At 48.1% G+C, this 21,005-nt stretch overlaps 2 protein-coding genes across 2 annotated transcripts in view; one reads left to right on the top strand and one right to left on the bottom strand.

Moving 5' to 3' along the window:
* Positions 1–823: 823 nt before the first annotated feature.
* Positions 824–18,542, bottom strand: als2b (alsin Rho guanine nucleotide exchange factor ALS2 b). The gene is made up of 34 exons (XM_083680684.1): positions 18,410–18,542; positions 17,300–17,357; positions 16,927–17,072; positions 15,780–16,804; positions 15,208–15,574; positions 13,796–13,967; positions 13,429–13,525; positions 13,266–13,343; positions 12,965–13,156; positions 12,667–12,838; positions 12,371–12,564; positions 12,117–12,178; positions 11,531–11,693; positions 11,210–11,341; positions 10,953–11,081; positions 9,560–9,630; positions 9,376–9,442; positions 8,516–8,718; positions 8,319–8,384; positions 8,116–8,214; positions 7,816–7,983; positions 7,555–7,666; positions 7,372–7,449; positions 7,072–7,205; positions 6,626–6,790; positions 6,378–6,495; positions 5,972–6,129; positions 4,847–4,963; positions 4,478–4,654; positions 4,262–4,319; positions 3,960–4,021; positions 3,691–3,840; positions 3,389–3,485; positions 824–3,245 (listed from the first exon to the last, which is right to left on the bottom strand). Exons 2-34 carry the CDS (start codon positions 17,317–17,319, stop codon positions 3,207–3,209), a joined length of 5,088 nt encoding a protein of 1,695 aa, XP_083536810.1. The 5' UTR covers positions 17,320–17,357; positions 18,410–18,542; the 3' UTR covers positions 824–3,206.
* A 1,244-nt stretch (positions 18,543–19,786) lies between these two features.
* Positions 19,787–21,005, top strand: part of cdk15 (cyclin-dependent kinase 15) — a gene marked incomplete at its 5' end in the record, with an annotated part of 16,721 nt that continues 15,502 nt past the window's right edge. The window contains one exon of the mRNA XM_083680425.1: positions 19,787–19,832. Within this exon, the coding sequence (XP_083536551.1) occupies positions 19,787–19,832 (46 nt within the window). The remainder of the gene's footprint in view (positions 19,833–21,005) is intronic.

The following is a 21,005-nucleotide window of genomic DNA, read 5'->3' as shown; positions in this document are numbered from 1 at the left end:
GTCCTTACCTCTGTAGCCTCCAATTCAGGTCCCTCTGGTGTCAACCCTTAATATTTGAGATCCAGAGGGTCTGTGTCATCTGTGTGGTAAGAGTTATTTGCAGGAAGATATCTCCTAGATATGCCTGGAAACACGTCAGTGATTTTACTATGGAGCGTCCAGGGTGGAGAGGACTGTAATCCCTCTCTATCCCGCTTAATCCCAGGCAAGTGAGCTGCCTCTCCCCGGAAGCGTGTCCACTGCCTGGCCTGGAGCCCCAAAGCCTCTTAACTCTTTCTGCCTTTAACGCACGCAGAGCGAGTGTGACACATGGCCGGGCTACTCCCGTGTTAGAAAGAGGAAAAACTCCACAGCGTGTAATTAAACAACTGACTGAGCTGCCAACAGAGAGAGAGAGAGGATATGCCTGACACTACGACACAAGAGACATTACCTCCCCTTCCTCTGCTCCCTCGAACACAATCTAGAACAGCCCAGTAAATGTATAATCTGCACAGTCGGGTTGGGAAGAGGCTCTTGTGACCAATGGATTCAATACATCAAAAATATTAAAATTCCCCAAAATGTAATACGCTATATTGAGAGCTGAACTTTAACCTAAGATTATCTGTTGCTCTGTAAAAAGTTTTGGCTTCAATATTTATTTTTATTGTCGTTAATTCACCCTCCCATTTCTCTCTCCCTCTCTGAAGCTTTTTAGGTTTACTAACTGACAGATCTGAGAGGATAGTCAGCATTAATGATGTTCATGAGCAGTCACCTTTGACCCCAATTTGACTGTACTGACACACAAAACCAAAGTAACGGAACATGTAGAGTCATTGTGTCACTTTATTGCCCTTTGTTATATGAAATGTACATTTGACAAATGTTTACATCATTCTCTTACAAAAGACAAGATGGACAGAACATAAAACTCTCTCAAAAGCTGAAAAACCTTGGTCTGGAAGTACAAGCCACATTTATCTTCAACATGGACGAAACACTGGACATACCTAAAGCAAGAGCACATCTGTTTCTGGTGTAAACAGGTATTCAGGTGAATAACCCGACAGTGTTTTGCTATAGGAAATACAGGAGAAAATGGAGGTAAACCTGGACATGACCATATTGTACAAATGTAATACAAGACCCAACCAAATAATCAACTGAATATTAGTTTTGTTGCATACCCAGATTTACATTCCAATATTTAAAATAGCACTTCATGTTTTGTTAAAGAACAGTTTTAACACATTTTATCCTCCAGATTATCAATATAGCTCAGATTATTGTTACAGTCGTGATCAATGACCACAATCCAAATATTACTGAGCCAAGATCACATTTCAGATTAAGAATGGCATGTTCCTAACATTCCCTAATTTGTTGAAAATCAGGATCTTTTAGGCCATAGTGTACCAATTAGCAAAAGGACGAATGGCCTCTTGTCAGATAGACTTCAGCACTGCGTAGCTTCATGAAACCATTACATAACCGTCATAAACTGTATAACCTCATACCAGCTTCCACAACTAGCCAAACAAAGCCTGGGCTTCCTCTGGGGAATGATTGCCTTGCAGGTCGTAACAAACGCTGCATTATCAATATTGCTTCTTAGTAATATTCATCTGCTCCTGTGGAAATACTGACATGACTCAAGTATTATATCATCACATTAGCTATATTGCAGGAGCTTCTGACATGAAAGACAGTTTATATCAACAGAAAAAAAAAGATCCCCTACTATGCTTTGCCTTCAAACATAAAACTTCACGTCCGTCGGTTGAGTGTCCTTTCAAATGAAAGCCCTTTGAACTGTAAAGTGTTAATCGTAGTGACGTCGTTTAAGAGCCATCTGTAACACTTCTAATAAAGAAATAACCTTATTGGTAATGTCTGCTGTGTCATAACCGAGTGAGAATATAGTGGTTTAAAAACAAACAAAGCATACAGTATGCATGTCCAGACAGTATAAAAAGGCAGTCAAGTCATATCCATACGAACAGTGCGTTCATCAGCTGGCTGCCATCGCCGGACATGGGAACAGTAAACTTCACAACTTCACTTGAATACTGCACTGGAGTTTATGGACAATGAACACAAACATTAAAACGCCATCAAGTTTCATGTTTTCAACAAACAGGAGAGAAGGGCTTCCATCTGCAATGATCTGAGGCCGAACCGTGACATCCAACGGTTGAGTTGTTTACTGGGCAGTGTGCAGGGTTTCTCCTCCTCAGTGGGAGTCTGACAGGGCTGAAAGACACGTCAGCCAGAGGGAGGGTCACAGAGAGACGAACCTGGGCCGTGACCCCGCATGGTTGGATAATACTGCCAACCTGGTAGGAAAACTACAGCTACGCAAGTTACCAGCTGTCCTCCCACTTCATCAAAGAGATCACAGGAGAGTAACTGCAGACTAGCTCTCAGTATACTGACAGTACTGTACCAAAAGGCAGATGTCACTGTTTCTGTGAAGTAAATATTTTCTTGTTAAAAGTGACATCAATGTGACGTAGTGTGTACATTAAATATCATGTGCTTTGAGGTCAGTCTGAGGTCCAATGGAAGCAACAGGTGAACATTTGTACTGTACCTTAATTTATGCAAGATATGCAAGTTATTTGACAGGTTGCCGTTGCCCACCAAGATGAGTCTCACTTGGAACTGAGCGAGAGACATTTTAGTGTCTTTCTTGAGTGAGAAACAGTCTAACAAACACTGTCCATGATCAAGCTAAAACTCCACTGACCACATACTTTAAGAGCACAACACTGAGACAAAAAGCTGGTCAGCAGGAATTCACAAACCCCTATTCCAGATTGCCCAGGGAGCAGGTTCCTTCATTCAGGGGGGGTGAAACATTAGAACATGAGGTTGTTGGGTCCCTGCCTCTCTCTGACAGTATAATACTGAAGGTAACAGACGTAGACCTGTGTAATAGTGTTGTGTGTGTGTGAGGCTGTTGATTAGGGAACCAATAGGCAGTAAGAGGGTCGGTGTGTGAGAGAGTGTGTCGGGTGAGATCCAGCAGCCACTCAGAGAGAGGGGGGGGGGGTGTCATACTGTAGCAGAACAGATGGGCAGTAAGCTGCCTCTCAATGTGATCCTCCACTGCCCATCCTGACACATCATGCCAAAGCTCCCCAAGCCCAGCCTCGTGATTGGCTGACTGGCACTTGAGAGAGCCGGGGCATGCCGACCACAGATACGCAGAGCCTCCCTTATGTGATCTTCTCATGCTGGATCTGGTAGTAGCAGGCCTGAGAGAGACGGAGAGGAGGAGATTAAAATACAGACTGTTCACAATTACAGCTTTTGATGATTGTATATGGAAGTGTGTTGAGGTGTCCATGTATGGTATGTTTGTAGTGCACATGTGTGTGTTGTGTGTGTGTGTGTGTACCTTGAGCGTGGTGAACATGATGCCATGCTCTCCATGCTGCACACAAGGGTCCATCAGGTCCTCTATCAGGCTGACCTCTGACCCCAGGTTTCTGATTCTGAGGAGACAAGTAACCCTTTGTTTCATTAAAAAAAAAAAAGAAAAAAAAGAAAAAAAAAAAGATACACAATTTGCAATTAAGAATAAGTGTTGTGGTTCAGAATCTCACAGAGGGTTGACAGGGTCTCTGGGCAAACGCTCTGAAAGAAGGTGTCGACTGACGAGAAACTCGAGAGGATCAGACGGGTGCGAGGAAGACTCACCGCGCGCGCAGCACCACGTACAGAAAAACAGGAAACAAGTCGTCCATGGACCACAGGAAGTCCTCTTTCAGCAGGGAGAGCACTTCCTGGGTGATCTCCTCAAAGGTCAGCTGGATCACCTGCAGCTTGTCTGAGGGGGTGAATGTTGTGCTGCAACAGGGAGAGGAGGCTGATTAAAAACACTCACGCGGCAATGGAAAATAACATACCTATATAGCTGTGCTTGAAACGCTCTCAGACGGGAGTTGTCCGTTCTAGAAGAAGTCTACCTTATCTGCTGCAGGGTTTCCACTGCTGAGGCGAAACAGGCATCCTTTGTGCTGGTGACAACCTAGAGTAGAGAGCAGGGACAGAGGGGGTCAGTGGAGATGTACTTGCTTAAAAAAAAAACAATACAGAGAGAGAATAATCTTTTGTTAATATATATATAAATATAGTTTATTGACATCAGTAGATGGAGTCTGGTGGCTGTGCTCAAATCTGCACAATAAAAAAAAATATATATATCTGCTCAGCAGATGAAGTGTTGCCTTTCAGCCACAAGGGGGCAGATTCAGAGTGTGTATTGTACCTGCTGCATCTCTCCCAGTACAGGGAAGGAAACTGGGATGGAAACAGGCCAAAACTTCCTGAAAGGAAAGCAAACAGAAAAGAAAAAACTGATTTACGCATTCTAAAAAAAAAAGAGAGAGGTATTATTTTCTGAGTGACTCATAAACCATCGTTGGCCCCGGTCTTGGTCAGGTAATGATTCCCATGTGTGACTGCAGTGGGCGGTGAGACTCACTGCTGCACTCCCAGGAAGGCCAGCAGAGCCATGTCTGGCTGCTTGTTGAGGCGCAGCACGCACTCCCAGTACACATCATCCTCGCGCTCCTTCTCCAGGGCGTACAGGGTGAAGAGGGGAGGGTAGAGACGTGGCAGGAGTACAGGTAGGAGCAGGGCCGAGCTGCTCACCACACGCCTGGGAGACACACAGAGAACCTCATTCATAAACACACACACAGACACACACATTCAGGGGCTGAGGCACTAGGCCTTATAAAGAGATGTGCATTTTACATTGCACATAATGTCATAAGTCAATCCGGTGTCGTCACACCACTGAAGCCTCTCCAGAGGCTCTAGTTGGCTGCAGACTACGCTGTCAACATACCCAGGTTTGGGTGACTGGAGCTGGGTGTCTGTGGAGCTGGAGTCCCTGTTGTCCTTGGAGTCAGAGGGAGGCTCAGGGATGGATCCACCCTCCTCTGGAAGATCTGGGAACAGGAACCTTAGACACACACATACACAAAGAGAAGCTTGTAAAGCATTTAGTGAAACATATTTAATATTTAATAGATAATATAAAAAACTGTTTTTAGAGAATACAGTGCAGAGATGCATGTGAACCCCTTCCGCGGTGTTCACCTTTTGTTACGTTGGTGCCTGAAATTTAAATGCATTTCATTTAGATTTTTTATTTTTTTTAAACTGATCGACACAACCACACATTCAAAGTGAAACAAAAATGATAGAAAATGGCAATGGCGAACCAAAATGAGTACAAAACAGTCAAATGACCCTCACAAGTTACACAATAGTCGGAGGGACTCCATCTGTGCGCGAAAAAAAGTGGATCACATTCTTTACTAATAAAAATTAATCTCTCTGAAAGGGTAGTATCATCACAGGTCTGAGGAGCTCAGGATCAAGAGGTACATGGATAAAACACAACAGAGACACTGTCTCAGTGGTGAGCCTGCTAACCACAGAGAGAAACCCGACCATTGTGGTAGAAATTCACCCTCTAGCTGGCAAAATACATGAGTCATGAAATACAAGTCCAAAGCTACACTACAATGGCTTGACACAAGAGAGTGAATGGGCATGAGTGTCCCATTTACAGTTCTAACATAAACCAGGTTGAAAATCTGAGGGGAGACAATCTAGAAGACAACCCCCAAGCAACTTGATTAAAGCTTGGGCAATTCACCAAGAAGAATCAATGAATATTGCCTAGCCTGCCGTGCAATGTTGGTAGAGACTTATCTGAAAGGTCCCGAAGCTGTTTCGCACACAGAGAAGCTTTCAACATGTCCTGACTCAGGGGTTCACATACTTATTCACAAAACACATCACAAAAACTTTAACTCAGAAAGTGTGGAGAATGTTGAGGAAAAAAACACAATTAATTGCTTAAATTAAATCTCAAGGCTCCAATAAAAAAAAAAAAAATAAAAAAAAACTGACACACACACAATTTCTCTGCACTGTACAGTCATAGTTCCGGTGAACACACCTGACGAGCTGGAAGATACGGCAGAGGTAGGACATGATCTCGTTGACGGCCTGAGGTAGGAGACGTCGGTTGGCCCCCACGCCCACGAAGGTCATCCTGTAGACGGCCACCAGGGTTTCCACCAACCGGCCCAGGGGGTGGAGGGGCGTGTCACATGCCTGGAGACAAAGGACCCAAAATGAAGGCGTATGAATTCAAATCAATATGGTCCATACACACACAAAAAAAAAAACGTATAGCTTTTTTTTATTTTTTTATTATTGCAATATTACAGCACAATTTCTTGTCCACCAGGTCTGCCGGTCTGTGCTTTAGCTACTTGTGGTCGAACACAAACATTCTCGTGTGTCCATCTGTTACAAGGGATTAGGAGAGGTTTACGCGGCGGCACCTGGGGTCGGCTCACCTTGATGAGGTATCTGTGGATACTGTCATACTTCTCCATGGTAACAGGGCCAACACGCTGAGGGATGAACTCCAGACTCTCCAGGGTTTTATTGTGGTTACGACTGAGGATCTCTGGGCTACAAAACACATGTGATCATCATTGTGACTATACTGTGGGTCCAGTGCACATCGTGACAGTGAGCATGTTAGTAAGTGTGGGAAAGAAAAGTGGGATTTGTGTGTGTGTGTGTGTGTGTGTGTGCGTACCTGTCCCTGATCTGTCTCCTGCTGGTGGTGAGAGCCACAGCGATATTCTCCCAGGCTCTCCAGTTCTCTCCCTGGCCTGAAGCCTCGCAGCCCAGCCGCTTCCAACACTCATCAAACACAGCCCGCCACTTCTCCTCCGGACGCACTGCCAGACGCCCTAGTTTACTGTTCACACACACACACACACACACACACACACACACACACACACAGACACACACACACACAGACACACACAGACACACACAGGTATTTGATTCGACGTGTGGCGAGGCGTCACTCATTTCAAGCGGGCTTCCACCCCTTTGTAGCCACTTTCTGCAAAGGATTTCACCGAACTAGAAAGGCCTCGTCTCAACAAGGTTACATGGAATACTAGACGGCGAAAATCGACCCAAATTAATTCTAAAACCATCTCATCTTGCACGCACGTCCGCATCACTTACACAGCACGGGTCTTTTCCTTGTCTGTGTCGTAGAGGTTGGGTTTGAAGTAAGAGCCAGAGATCTTCAGTCCTGTGCCCCACACCCCATTGAAAGAGCCCTCAAAGTAGTCCCCGTTGGCCATGGTGAGCACACCCTGAGGCAGACAGACGGAGAGGGAATGTCAACAGCACTCATACATTCTGGCAGCCTGCTTGTTGTACTGTATAGAGCATAAGTCAGCAAACATAAGTGAAATAGTGTGTGTGTGTGTGTGTGTGTGTGTGTGTGTGTGTGTGTGTGCGTATCTTTCATTAAATCACCTTCCCATTGAGGGTCCAATCCTCAGCGAACTCTCCCTCATAGGTGGTGTTGTCCTCAGACAGAAGGACCCCAGTGCCCTATGACCGACAGACAGACAGACAGACAGAGAGGACAGGTCTCACACACAGATTAAAACCCTAGGTTTACAGTTTTACAGAGGATGGCTCCAGGAGAAGGCTCACCATCATCTTGTTGTTGTTGAAGGCGCCCTCGTAGTACAGGCCAAACTGGGTGACTATTACCCCGTTGCCTTGCCGCTGGTCATCCTGCCACATGCCCATGTACTTCTCCCCTCTGGGGCGGGGGGGGAGGGGGTAGAGCACATGGACGACACAGAGGTCATCACGTGACATCAGCGCATACATTAATTTAGAACACGTTACCAAAACCAAGGAGCACGAAATGGAACCAGGGAATGGACCAGAGGGGTAAGGAGAGGGTACCTGGTGATGTCATCAAAGACGCCATAGCCGGTCTTCTTGTCATGTACCCACTGGCCGATGAAGACACTTGGGGAGGAGGAGGAGTTAAGCTTGCCGGTGCGCAGCATGCCGTGACCGTGACGCATGTTGTCCTGGAAGGAGCCTTCGTACACCTCACCGCTAGCATACCTGCACAGATAACACAGACGATGGGTTGACACACACACACACACACACACACAGACGCACACACACACACACACACACACAGACACACACAGACACACAGACACACAGACACACACACACACACACACACACCTGTATGTCCCAAGGCCATGCATCTTGCCCTCTTTCCAGTGGCCCTGATAGTGATCACTCTTGTTCAAGGTCTTGTTGGGAACGACATAATCCCCAAACCTACACGCATACAAAAGCACATGTCAGTAACTTCCAGACGTCTTCATTTCACCAAACATCTTTGATCGACATACGGGACTCATTGATCTGGTGTTAACACTGACCCATCCTCAAGTCCATTCTTGAATGTTCCTGTGTACGTCCTCCCATCAGGCCATTTCACCTGACCCCTAGCCAGGTCAGAACACAAGTTAACACGTTGCAGTGTATGTTGTTTATATAAAACATCCGTATTTCATGTGGTGTAACTGTCTGCATGTGGCCCCAGGCCCCACTCCCTCTCCTCCCCAGCGAGGCTCACCTCCCGTTGGGCTTGCCAGCCAGCCAGCGCCCCTCATAGACGGCATCCTTCAGCCGGCTGTCCTTGTAGAAGGTGTAGGAGGCGGTGCGAGACATGGGTGGCTCCACCCTCTGCCCCGCCCCTGAGATGATAGACCCGCTGTCCTGCCCCACCCCACTCAGAGCCTGGTCCACAGCCTGGTTGATGGAGCGCAACCACTTGCCCTGCACACACAGGTCACACTATGGTCATACTCACACCCTCAACACAACACAACACATAACAAGGAATCCTCATATGAGACAGGCCAACAATAAGGAAACCTCATGAGACAGACTAAGGCCCAGTCCCATTTCTTATTTTTTTACCCATACTTCTCTTTTTCGAGTGCCCCTCACGTTTCGACTTCCCCCTCAGAACAGAGTTATAAGGGGTAGTGGTTGAACTTGGTTGACCCTTTTTTTTTTTTTTTTACATTCACAAGGCATTCTGGGAGATTTCTCATAACACTCGGTTTTGAGTGTGCCTCTGAAAAACCTCAGTTTGGAGGGCCATGTAGCCCTACCACTTCGCCCTACCGCTCTATCCCAACACCCTACCCCTGCGCGTGAATGTGCAAAAGAGAGGGCTAAGTGGTAGGGGCAAGGGGTGTATTGGGATTGGGCCCAACAACCACCTTCTACAAATCTTTTTTTCCGGAGAGAAGTAAAAATACTTCTCTCAGCCTAAACAAACTCGTTCTCTTTCCACTAAGTCTCAAAGCACTTACTGCATTGTGTTTGCGTCAAATGTTGTTCTGTGTTCGAAGAATCGAAGTCAGAGAACAGATCGACACGTTCTTGTTGTAACACAAGAAAATAGAATTGTGACGCCTAGCCTACCTTCTCCATGGGCGAGCAGGCCAGCAGGGTGAAGGTCTCCTCGGGTGAGATCACCTTCAGGCCATACCTGTACACAGCACAGCACAGAGAATCATTCACACTGAGAGGGACCATCTACGGTACCACACTCGCCCAAGATAACAATATACAGTGCATGAATACGGTGATGAGTGACTAGACTCACTGGCCAGTGTTCTCCTCCGGGATAGGCTCAACCCACAGTGTGGCCAATGGGAAGACATGGTGGGTGGAAAACTGGAGGAGAGTGTGAGCAGGAGAAACATCAGGAACAAACGGGAGACATTCAGCAATAGACTGAATAGGCTCAAAAGTCTGCTATCCGTACAAGGACTGGAACTTTCACACATTCACATTGCCTACTGGAAGTGGGTAAACAAGCAGGAGGGAAAATGAGCCCATTGTTTGACTAGAGGGAACTAGGGGTTTGACTGTGTGTGTGTGCAGTGCAGTCTGAGTGGTGATTCAAACATGCTCAGACTAAGGGCCATTCACTCACTAACTCATCTACACACTAACGCTGGTCTGTATGGGACAAATACACAGCTTGTTAAAAAGGCCCTCCTCTCTCCAGTGTGAGAGCACTCTGAGTGAAGGGCCTTGGAGGACCTAGCCGATTAGGGTTTAACTGGTCAGATAGTAGTACAGCACAGGGAGAGGGCGGGGAAGACTGAAAACACAAAAGACGCAGGGTGGAAAGAGGAGAACCAAAAAAATGACAATCAACAAGCCAGGTGCACACTAGAACAGGCACATAAACAGGAAGATGTCATTGGAACGTTAAAAGAAAAAAAAAAAAGGAAGGAAAACTGCTTCAGAGAAGTGAATCTGAGACCGCTGCTGGTCCTCGTGTGTAACAGGGTGCAACAGAAATAACCAAGGCTTCAAATAGTCCAAATGTATTAAAATAGAACAGGTGGTGGCGTCACTGGATGTCAGAAAAAATTGGCGACATATGCTTTGGTGTAGAGCCTTGGTTATTATCAGTTCAGCTTTCCACACAGTATTCCTGTCACTAGAATAAGTGGACACAGGCCTGGGCTTGGCTAAGGAGCATCTAACACTGTACCCTGAGGGGCTCTTGCGGGCGAGGGAGGGTATACAACAGACTTTCATTATAGCCTCTTTGAAATCATTAGGGCTTATTCTAGCCAGGCTTTTGTCTGCATTTCCAGGGGTTACAAACAGGTTAAGGAGAACCGTGTGTGTCTGTGTGTGTATAATCTGTCTGTTCAAGCTGAGGAGCCAGCACTGAGGGTCGTAACAGGTTCCAGACTGGGAGCTGCTACAGGCCGACATCCTCAGCCAAGCCCTGGACACAAGGGGCCGCTGCACTGACATGGGTCAGGCTCTGCTCTAGCTGCATACTTACGAGACTCTTATAGGGGACCACACCCTGACAGAACAAAGACAAACAAACTTAAAACTGAGAGTCCATAGATAAGAACGTTAGATAGCACGCCTTAAGGGCTTCAAAAACAACAAACAAAGTGAGTGAAAAAAAAAAAAAAAGATGCATGGGCGCCTGCTTGTGTGAAGCCGTTTTTTACGACGCTCACCTGCGCGTGGACGAGCGCGTCATTGAAGAGGATGAACCAGTTGACAGAGAACCTTCCAGCGTTCTGCAGGGTCAGGGCCTTGTTGCTGCTCTCACATATCAGCCTCCGATGGGGCTTCCGTAGGGAATCCTGGGAAGGAAAAAAATAAATGGACCCCAAAAAGTCAACACGGACGGAGGTCGGAAAACTCCAGAAAGGATGCAGCAGCATCGGGCAAAATAGAAATACACACACAATAAAAATACAGGGCCACTTACAGTCATCTTCCCAGGGAAGCTCTTCCAGAAGTGGTGGGTGTACTCTGCCTCCTTCCTCTTCCTCTTCAGATGAAGAGCGAGAGACTCAAACTTGGAGCAGCCATCCTGGAGCTTCTGGTAATCCACTGAGCTCTGGAAACACAAACATACACAGTCATCATAAGCCAGCAGGCAAACAGTGCTGCTAGAACAAATAATGAATGTATACAATGTAGATTTATTCAAATACATATGTATACACACCAACCGCGCGTGCGTGTGTGTGTGTGTGTGTGTGTGTGTGTGTGTGTGTGTGTGTGTCTACTAATGGTGAATACATACCACTTCAAAGCAGGTGGCCAGTTTGAGCAGCAGTCGGCCGTACTCGTGCAGATGGCGCATCGGCAGATAGAAGAGCGCCACCAACAGGTCAACCAGGGGAACGTTTTCCTCACTGGTCTCTGCCAGGCGCTGCAGCAGCTCAGGACTCTTCCCAAAGAAATCTCTGTGCAAGAGAGGACGGAAGGATAGGGGGAGAGCCAGTGGTGAAGGAAAGAAGAAAAGAGAGGTAATGAATGGGTAAAATGAGAGTTGAAAAGAGTCGGGGAAGGGTGTTAGATCAGAGGAGCGAGAACGAAGGTAGAAAGTTAGGACAGGAACAATCATTCAAACTCAGTCCATTGCCAGTCCAGTATTCAGCTACCTAGGGTACATCACTTTGCTCTTGTTTTCATCGTCAGTTGATTCCTCTATTTATATATATACCATGGTTGAACTGCAAGGTATTGTTTTTACCCTGAGTGGTGTAATTAACGGTCCTGAGGACCATTGTGTATCAGAAGGCAAGGCATTAATCAAGGTCCTCTGACGCACGCTTATCGTAGGTAAGTAGAGGATAATTAGCTAGTGCACGCCACTGGGAACTCACAGCGAGGGCTTCATCAGGCCCTGGAAGCCCCCCGCCACCAGGAAGTGCCCCACTAAACAGCAGTACCTGAGAGGGAGAGAGAAGATGGGTGGGGGGGGGGGGGGGTAGAGACGTCAGCAGGCATGTGGAGGAGTGTGTGTGTGTGTGTACTTGCTCGTTGTATGTGTCCAGGAAGATGCTGGCGGGGGGGGTGAGAGAAGTCTGCAGGATGTAGAGGACACTGTGTGTGTGTGTGTGGGGGTGTGTGTGTGTACTTGCTCGTTGTACGTGTCCAGGAAGATGCTGGCATTGTCCAGTACGACCAGGCCTTTGACGTCTCGCCCGCGGCGCAGGTTGGCAGTGAGGGAGGCAGAGTGCTGGCCCGTCAGGTGACACAGGTGACTGAAACGTCCCGCCAGGGTCTGCAGCAGCGCTGTGGAAGACTGGCCCAGAGCTGAGCTCAATGTCTCTGAGGACACAGACACACACATCAGCCTCGTTCCTTCTATCAAACATTTAGAGAGAGCGCCATTGATTCCTGACTCACTGTCTCTGGCCTTTGTTCACTGACCTAGGTCCAGCAGGGGGCGCAGTATCTGACTCTTCACACTGCTCAGCTTGCAGTAGAACTTCCTCTCGGCTGCAGCCAGCTCATGGAGGCTGGCGATGAAGCCCATGACGTTGCGGTCCGCTAGCGCCAGGCAGCTCTGCCCACCGGCGAAAACACCGCTCACGTACCCCAGCTGAAACGCGCGCGCACACGCGCACACACACACACACACACACACACACACGGAGCATCACTGTCACTGGCCATGTTGAAGCAATGCGTACTACTGACCGCTGTGCATAGCAGGGGGGAGACTCACGTTCATACAGAAGGGTAACAGCACAGGTTGCTGGGTGTACCCTGCTGGTTGGTCCTGGGGGTTGTCCTGCGCCCCCTCCCTGATCTGCTGCCCACTGTAGTAGAGGATGGGCTGGTAACAGTCCCCATCAGCCAGGAGCACCGTGTGCTGCTGGCCCGCCCCCACGTCCCACACACGGATCCCCTCAGACAGCTAGCAGGGGACACGCCATGGTCAAAAAGATCAGGGGTCAGTTTCACAAACTTTTTGTCGCTGAAGTCATACTTCATTTCTCCTGACAACCCTAAGAGTTGAGTCGTACCTTGGCAAGGCGGGGGATTGTGCTGGGAGACTCCATGTGACCCAGCTGACCAGAGCTGTTACTGCCCCAGGAGAACACCTGTAAGACCAGTGGAGAGGTATCACTCAAAGTCCCTCAAGGGGGTCTGGGTGGACATGGAGGGAACCACGGGGTAATAACTGACCTGGGACTGTGCTGTCACAGCCAGAGAATGGTGAGCGCCTGCAGCCACCCGCACCACCTCCTTACTGCTCAGACTCTTGATGCACAGCGGCTGAAGCCTGTAGGCAAGCAGGAGACACTTCTCAGTCCAAACCATCCCAGTACCATTTTTGTTTTTATCAGCTAACATACACCCACCAACAAAAATAAACCAAACTTCAACTTTTCTACGACTGGTTCTCTTTCGACTCCTTCATATTGAGAGACAAGTACATTCATTGACTAAAACGGTTTAGTACACACGAGACCTTCTGATCGCCCACCGCTGATCCAAGATGTCCATCATCATGCTCCTCCCACCATGCCCTCAGTGATTGGGCGATACTAACCTTGGGAGGTTGTCCCCGTGGCCCAGCTGGCCTTCCTCGCCACGCCCCCAGCTCCACACCTCCGTGTGCAGGGAGGGGAGCAGCTCCTCTGCCTCCAGGACCCCTCCCACAGGGGTGAGGGGCACCGCTCGGACCCTGGGCCGGCTGGCCTTCCGCAGCAGCCTGGGGGACACTGCAAACACACGAGAGACACACACACTTATTTAATGATAACGATTTATCTATGCTTCATCAACTTAAAGCATATTCAGTCATGAGGGTCAAACGCAGCTCATTTTATGTGAGGTATTTGTTCTGCTCTGCTCCACAGGGGAAACCAAGCCAAGGCAAAAATAACTGCTTTGTATCAGTGGTTTAGCCTGGGAGCAATCTTCTAAACTCAACCACAGAAACACAGACTCTCAGTTACACCACACACACACACACACACACACACACACACACACACACACACACACACACACACACACACACACACACACACACACCACAATGACTAACTCAGTTCAGCCTGAAACACATGACAGCTGATGAGAGCGATAATGAAGAGATGCAGCAGACAGACACTTTTCTTTCTGGTTGGGGAGGCGGAGACTCCACAGAGACCATCCTGTCTCCTGCTGGGAGCCATCTGTCAGCCCTTAGCAGAGGCACTGAGAGAGAGGAGAGAGCCGGCCTGGACCTGTCCAAATGCAGCAAAGGGCCGGGGAATAATCCCACCACTCGGCTGTCAGCCAACCGTGACACGACACCTTCGCTACAGATGACAAGACCACAGAGTCTCAGGTGTTTTACCTAACATGGCCAGACAATATGAGAGGAGATCACTTTCACATTCACTCTCAGGCCTCTCTCTCTCTCTCTCTCTCTCTCTCTCTCTCTCTCTCTCTCTCTCTCTCTCTCTCTCTCTCTCTCTCTCTCTCTCTCTCTCTCTCTCTCTCTCTCTCTCTCTCTCTCTCTCTCTCTCTCTCTCTCTCTCTCTCTCTCTCTCTCTCTCTCTCTCTCTCTCTCTCATTCCTTACTGCTATCCTTCCCCCTGATTAACTCAATTTAAATATGAGGTGACATTCCTCTGTCGAGGTATACTTTTAATTTCAGAACAAGTACTACCATTCACTGAGGTTGCCCACATAACTTACAAACACACGGTCACACACACACACAAGACGCACACACACACACAAATGAACACACCATACACATGAACAGACCACATGTTCAACACGTAGGCACATGGGTAAGCATTCACAGAACACACAGCCGAGGGAGGCAAGTTTGACATGCAAAGCTGGATGAACAAACTAAACAACACACACACATGCATGCACACACACACACACACACACACACACACACACAGGCATACTTACGCAGCACGGTATAGGAGGATAAGAGGTGAACAGCGTATCTACCCTGAGAGAGGAGTCCAGGCAGTGAGAGGCGTCGGCTCAGGCCTTCAGCCTCCTCTTCACGGATGTCCCCCAGGCTGGAGCTCTTCTTACCCTGCATGGACTCTTCCAGACGCACCAGCTCCTCCCGCCTCTCCTTGCCCCCCTCCCCGGGCCCTGGCACCCCTGGCACACACCCCACACCCCCATAGGGATAGTAGTATTTCATCATCTTCTTCAGAGAGAGAGCTTCGTAGGTGGAGGCCACTCTCTCGCCCACCGCAGAGGCACATGACACCACCAGGCTGTTGAGGGTGGAGCTGGCTGTGGTCACAGGCATCCCTCCTGAGACCGGCCCGGACGCCAGAGGCTCAGAGCAGTCTGCTGAGGGCTGCAACAAGCACAGGAAATACACCATGAGGGGGTCAGTCAGTGGCACTGTCCAAATACAAATGTTACGAAAACACAGTCTTCTGCAGAGCTCAATAAACAAACTATTTCCATCTCAACGCTGAACTGGAAGTCTGAAGGGGTTCGTGTCACCACACAAGTGTGTAAGGAGGGTGAGGCTTAAACAACACATCGTCGTCACTGACCTGTACAATTTGTACTCCTGCGGCGGTCTTGTCCGTCTGTTCAGACAAGGCGTGGTCAGACAGTCTCTTCAGGTAGTCCTTCACCGCCTGCTCATTGGGGTAGGGGGAGTTTTTGGTCCCGGCCCCCACACCTCCAACCGTTTGATCAGAGTCTGTCTGAGCAGCAGAGGAGTCTGAGTTTTGTAGAGGGACTCCTCCATTATGTGCTACAGCCTCCCCTCTCTGTGTGGGCTTAAGGTCTGAGTATCCCAAGTCTGGGAAGGTGGAGGGGAGATGAGGGCCTTCCAAAATGGCAGGTGCTGAAGCTGAGGCTGAGGTAGTGGTTTGGGAGAAGAGTATGGGCTCTGATGGGGAGCTCTGAAGTCCTTGTGCAGGGCCCCCTCCTGGGGCCAGCCTGGCCTCCTCCTCAGCTAGTTCCACCCCTAGGGGGCAGTAGTGACTGTCTGAGATGATGACGTGGTCCTCCTTGTCAGTCATGGTGTACAGCAGCTGGTTGCACTGGCCACACTTGTCAGGGGGTGGCCTGCGGGACTCCTGAGGGGGCAGGCAGCGCACCAGGGCCAGACTATGCAGGGCCCCGCAGGACACCTGCAGGACATATCTTCCAGCTAGGTGCTCCACCTTCTGGGGCTTCCACACTGGAAACACTGTGGTGACCAGGCCCAGCTGGCAGCCGCTTCCCCAGGCCCACACCTCGTGCTGGGCGGAGAGAGCCAGGGAGTGCTGCTCCCCACATGCCAGCTCCTGGATACGTATGGTCTGGGGGGGACTGGATTCAGGGTCCAAAACCCCCACTGGGGTGGGGTTGGGCACCACACTGAGGCTGGATAGGCCACACTGGCCGGAGGCATTCTCTCCCCACATGTGCACTCCCCCATCCTCGGTCACGGCCCCACTGTGGAAGCTGCCTGCCGCCACTGAAACCACGCGCTGACCACTGAGGGCGCTCTCCAGAACGGGCTTCAGAGGCTCCGACACCTGGGTCTGTTTCCATGGCAACGCCCCAAAGCTGTACACAAGTCCCCCTAAAACACAGCACGGGGGTCAGAAAGTATTGCTTGCATCTTTTTACGCTGGGATTATAAACCCAACACAGATTGTAGTAAACACGTAAATGTCAAGAGTGTTGTCATCCAAAGAGTCTCACCCTCTACCAGCAGAACCCCATGCTGTGTTCCAAGAGCAGCCTGCAGCACAGGCCGGGACAGGAGCAGTCGCTCTGGAGTGATGCTACAGGTGTAGCCCTTCCACGAGTGGAGCAAGCCTCGCTCGCCAGAACTGTCCTCATCAGAGCTGGAACACACCAACAGGGTAAGACAGGCACAATTGTCTCTGTTGTTATATTGAAAATAACTACAGTAACAGAAGAGATATTGTTTGTTGCTTGATCTACTGAGACCAAGCATGCCTCCAAGCTATTTTTTTATGAGTGCATAATGTATTAGGAACAAACAGATGACTATTATCCCACATGATGATCATAATTATGACAAAACTCCAGATAGAGGCTACACAGTTACCTCTTCTTCTGGGGTTCCATCACTGGGGTTTCTCCATGTCAACGCCAATGCATAATCTCTGTTGACAAATTCAAGTTGTGAATTTGGACTTAAAATGAACGATATATAGCCATTGATTCTTGTAGATTATAATTTACAAATGCCTCATGAGCTCAGTTCAACTATTTTATCCCATCCCATTTTGTAAACAAACCCGGTATAGCTTCAAAACATTATTAAAATTAGAATGTCGATCTCATGGTTAGTCAGACATTGCATCCACAGCTCCGTCTATGAATTAGAGAGTGGTCATATTTATTCAGCCCTATTTATCAAAAACAATTGACGGGGAGACGGTTTTGTTGCTGAATGCCTGATTGCGTTAAGTGAACCGTGTTATTGCATTCAGTCTGGCTCCAACACAACTAGCCAGATTACAAGTGACGTCGTCGGTGGCAGAGTAGATGTCCTTGTTGATGTTCTTTTACTGCTGTTTACTCATGTCACGTGTAGGTAGACCCACTGACTGTACCACCTACCTCCCTCCGACGCGACACCGCGTGTCATTTCATGAAATGATGTGTAGTCTCCATATAATTTCATGAAATGATGTGTAGTCTCCATATAATTTCATGAAATGATGTGTAGTCTCCATATAATTTCATGAAATGATGTGTGGTGTCGCGTCGGAGCTGTACACCAACCAGGCTGCGTCCCAGGTGTGTCTGGCCAAATGACAGAGCCAGATGTTCACCACATAGCAACAACAACACAACTAAACCTACCAGCTGTTCGTATTAAACTCAAAGCACAAAACTAGGTAGCAAAGCTATGGATCAGATGTGAAAACAAATGGATCGTCATATTGGTGGTAAAACAGACACAACTGTTAGCGTTTTAACCAGGACAACAGTTTAGTGGCACACATTGATTCAAGCCAATTAACCAGCTAATTACCAAGCTAGTTAGCTATAGCACCTGAGCTGATCGCTGACAATAGCGTTATAACACCAAACAACAAACAGAATACGACTGTCTGAAGCTAACGTAGTGGCTAGCGAGAGATATAAGATCTTTAAGTTGCCATGTGCAATCCGAGAGGTACAGTCTGATGACTAACGAGCTACTTACCAGTACGCTGGACATTTGTGCTGGTGGACAGAAATCCTAAATACACAAATCAACAAGGTGTCAACAACGAAGGATCGCAAACTCAAGCTTTCAGCCCTGTGTGTGACAGGAGCGTAAAGCAGCTAGCGAGGCAGACTTGTTGTGACCAGGGTGACCACTAGTTGAACGGAAGCCGAGAGGGATCAAAAAAAAAAAAAAAAAAAATATGAAAAAGGCTTTATAGAAATATAGCTAGGAAAAGGCAAATATAAGATGAATACAAGCTCAGAGATGGGGCTCAAATGTGTTATTGCTATGTGGAAGTGCAAACCATGACCTTCATTGTAGTGGAGATTGTGGCAGCAGTGTCAAAGTCGTTGTGTCTTCTCCAAGGCCTGAACGGGACATAATATGTTATAACATTATTTGTACTAGTTGCATTATCATACCTACACAGGTTTTACGTGGTTTCAGTCGTTCTGTTATTTATCCAAGAAGTGTTTTTTTGTTTGTAAGAACACTTGGTGGGCCATTTGAAATAGCCCACGGGCTTAGTGAACAGTATGTTTATGCATGTTGGAGAGAAAGAAATTAGCCATTTGTAGCACACCAAAGACTACAAGTGGTCTCCTCTGTGATAGATCCATAACATTGTCATTTTTAATGAAATTGGGTAATTGAATCTTCATCATATTTCAAGGCTGCTCTCATTGAGATAGCAATAGATGCAATCATGAATAATTATTTCTCCTCATATTTTTCCTCTTAGCAAGGAAATTACAAGGAGCAATAACAGTTAAAGGTCATTGGGCGTTGTGCGTGAGGTACACACTATCAAGAAGACTGGAAGATTACAGATTAAATGCAAGTATGAATGTAAACAAAGACTGGCTCTCTTGTGCCCCCAGGAGCCCACATAGGCAAATACATTTGCTCCCTGAACAGAAAGCTCCAACCTTTCAAAACAAACCAGCAGCCCCGGCTCTCTCCACTCTGAGCTGATTGGCTGGTGGCCCTTATCTGACATTGCTGATTGGTTGTTGAGTCTCACAGGCAGCAGCGGTAGCTGCAGGAGAGAGGGGGCAACAACGTGAGAGGGAAAGGGAGAGGGAGAGGGAGAGGGAGAGAGGAAAACAGAGTGAGAACAGAGAGAGAGAGAGATAGAGAGAGAGTAAGAGAGAGCAGGCAGAGCACCTTCAGGCGAAGGGATAAAAGAGGTGAAAGAAAAAAGGAGAAACGTCCTGTGTTGAAGCTGTCCTGGGGTTGTTGATGACGAGAAGAGGCAGTGCAGTGACAGGGCTGCAACTTGGTCTCGCAGAGTTCTAAGGATGCCTGGGTTGAAGTGAGGTTCTACAGTGGTTCTACCAGCAGTTCCACGCCAGACCAGGAGCCACCACGATGCAGAACCTGCGACTTGCGGCCACGGAGGCATTCCATCGCCTGGGTGAGCAGCCCACCCTGCCCTAACAACAGCATCACACTGGCTCAGGCCCAGTTTAGGGGTCGTAGCTGTAGGACTGAGCGGTAGGCGACTTGCTCAACACAACATCTCATACCCACACACAGTATTTACCTGGTGTGCTTGACTGTTGTTTCGATGTTACCACTGTATGTCATTCAAAGCTGCATTGCATGGGAAATGTAACCTAGGAAACATAAGACATGTCTTATTGGCATGACAACACGGGTCATGACATAAGCGCCAGGGTGAGGTGTTGTATGTAGTGTACTCGAGGGATGCTGGCACCCAGAGGGACAGCCGCAGGTTCGGCTTGGCCAGACAGGTTTCAGTGCAGATCTGCAGATGCAGGCTTATTGAGTAAAGCGTCAAAGTGCTGAGCAGAGATGGTGTTTTGCTCTCTTACGTGGGAGAGAAGAAGGAGTGAAGTGAGCAGACTGGAGGGGAGTCATCCCCCAGCGGGAAACTCCGTTCCCCCTAGGGGTGCAGGTTGTCAGGGAGTAGGTTGTTAAAGGCTAGGGCAGCAGGGTGCAGGAGGTGCTGGCTTGAGTTGAATTATGCATCACTCTCACAGCCGAGGCAAAAACAAAAGCCAGTAGGTGCCGTCTGGTAAGCTAGAATGACATTTCAAACATAAGCATTCAAGACAATATATGTTTGGATTAATACTAGCTCAAATGAAATGGCACGTGTCAGGCTCTTACTGTGCTGAATTGGAACCATTTAGAATTGGAACCATGTCTATTGTTGTTGTCATGCACAGGCAATGTTCCTCTCTCTCTCTCTCTCTCTCTCTCATAGTATCAGTTGGAACAGGGAAAGTGGATGTCTTTTATCCTCCAGAGACACACAAGCCCTGCACACATTTCTGTCAGAGATCCTTTCTCTGGGGAAAGAGGAGCCTGGGTGTACGATATCAGGCCAGAGATAAGATATGGCCACGGCCAAAGGTCCAGTGTAACATAGGTTGACAAAGACTGGCATAGTCCAAGAGTTAGAAATAGGGATTTGGTGAAAATACTAGCAGCACTGACTTTTTGGTTCTCAAAAAATTCTTCAACATCGACCTCAACTTGAAGGAACCCATCTGTTTGTGTAAGTTTGGCTACAGAATGTGTGGGGTTTTTTCATTCCTTCTCCCTCTATCTCTTCTACTTC

The sequence above is a fragment of the Argentina silus genome, assembly GCF_951799395.1.
Source record: "Argentina silus genome assembly, chromosome: 11".
In the NCBI taxonomy this organism is placed as follows: Eukaryota; Metazoa; Chordata; class Actinopteri; order Argentiniformes; family Argentinidae; genus Argentina; species Argentina silus.
This window is presented reverse-complemented; position numbering and strand designations above follow the sequence as displayed.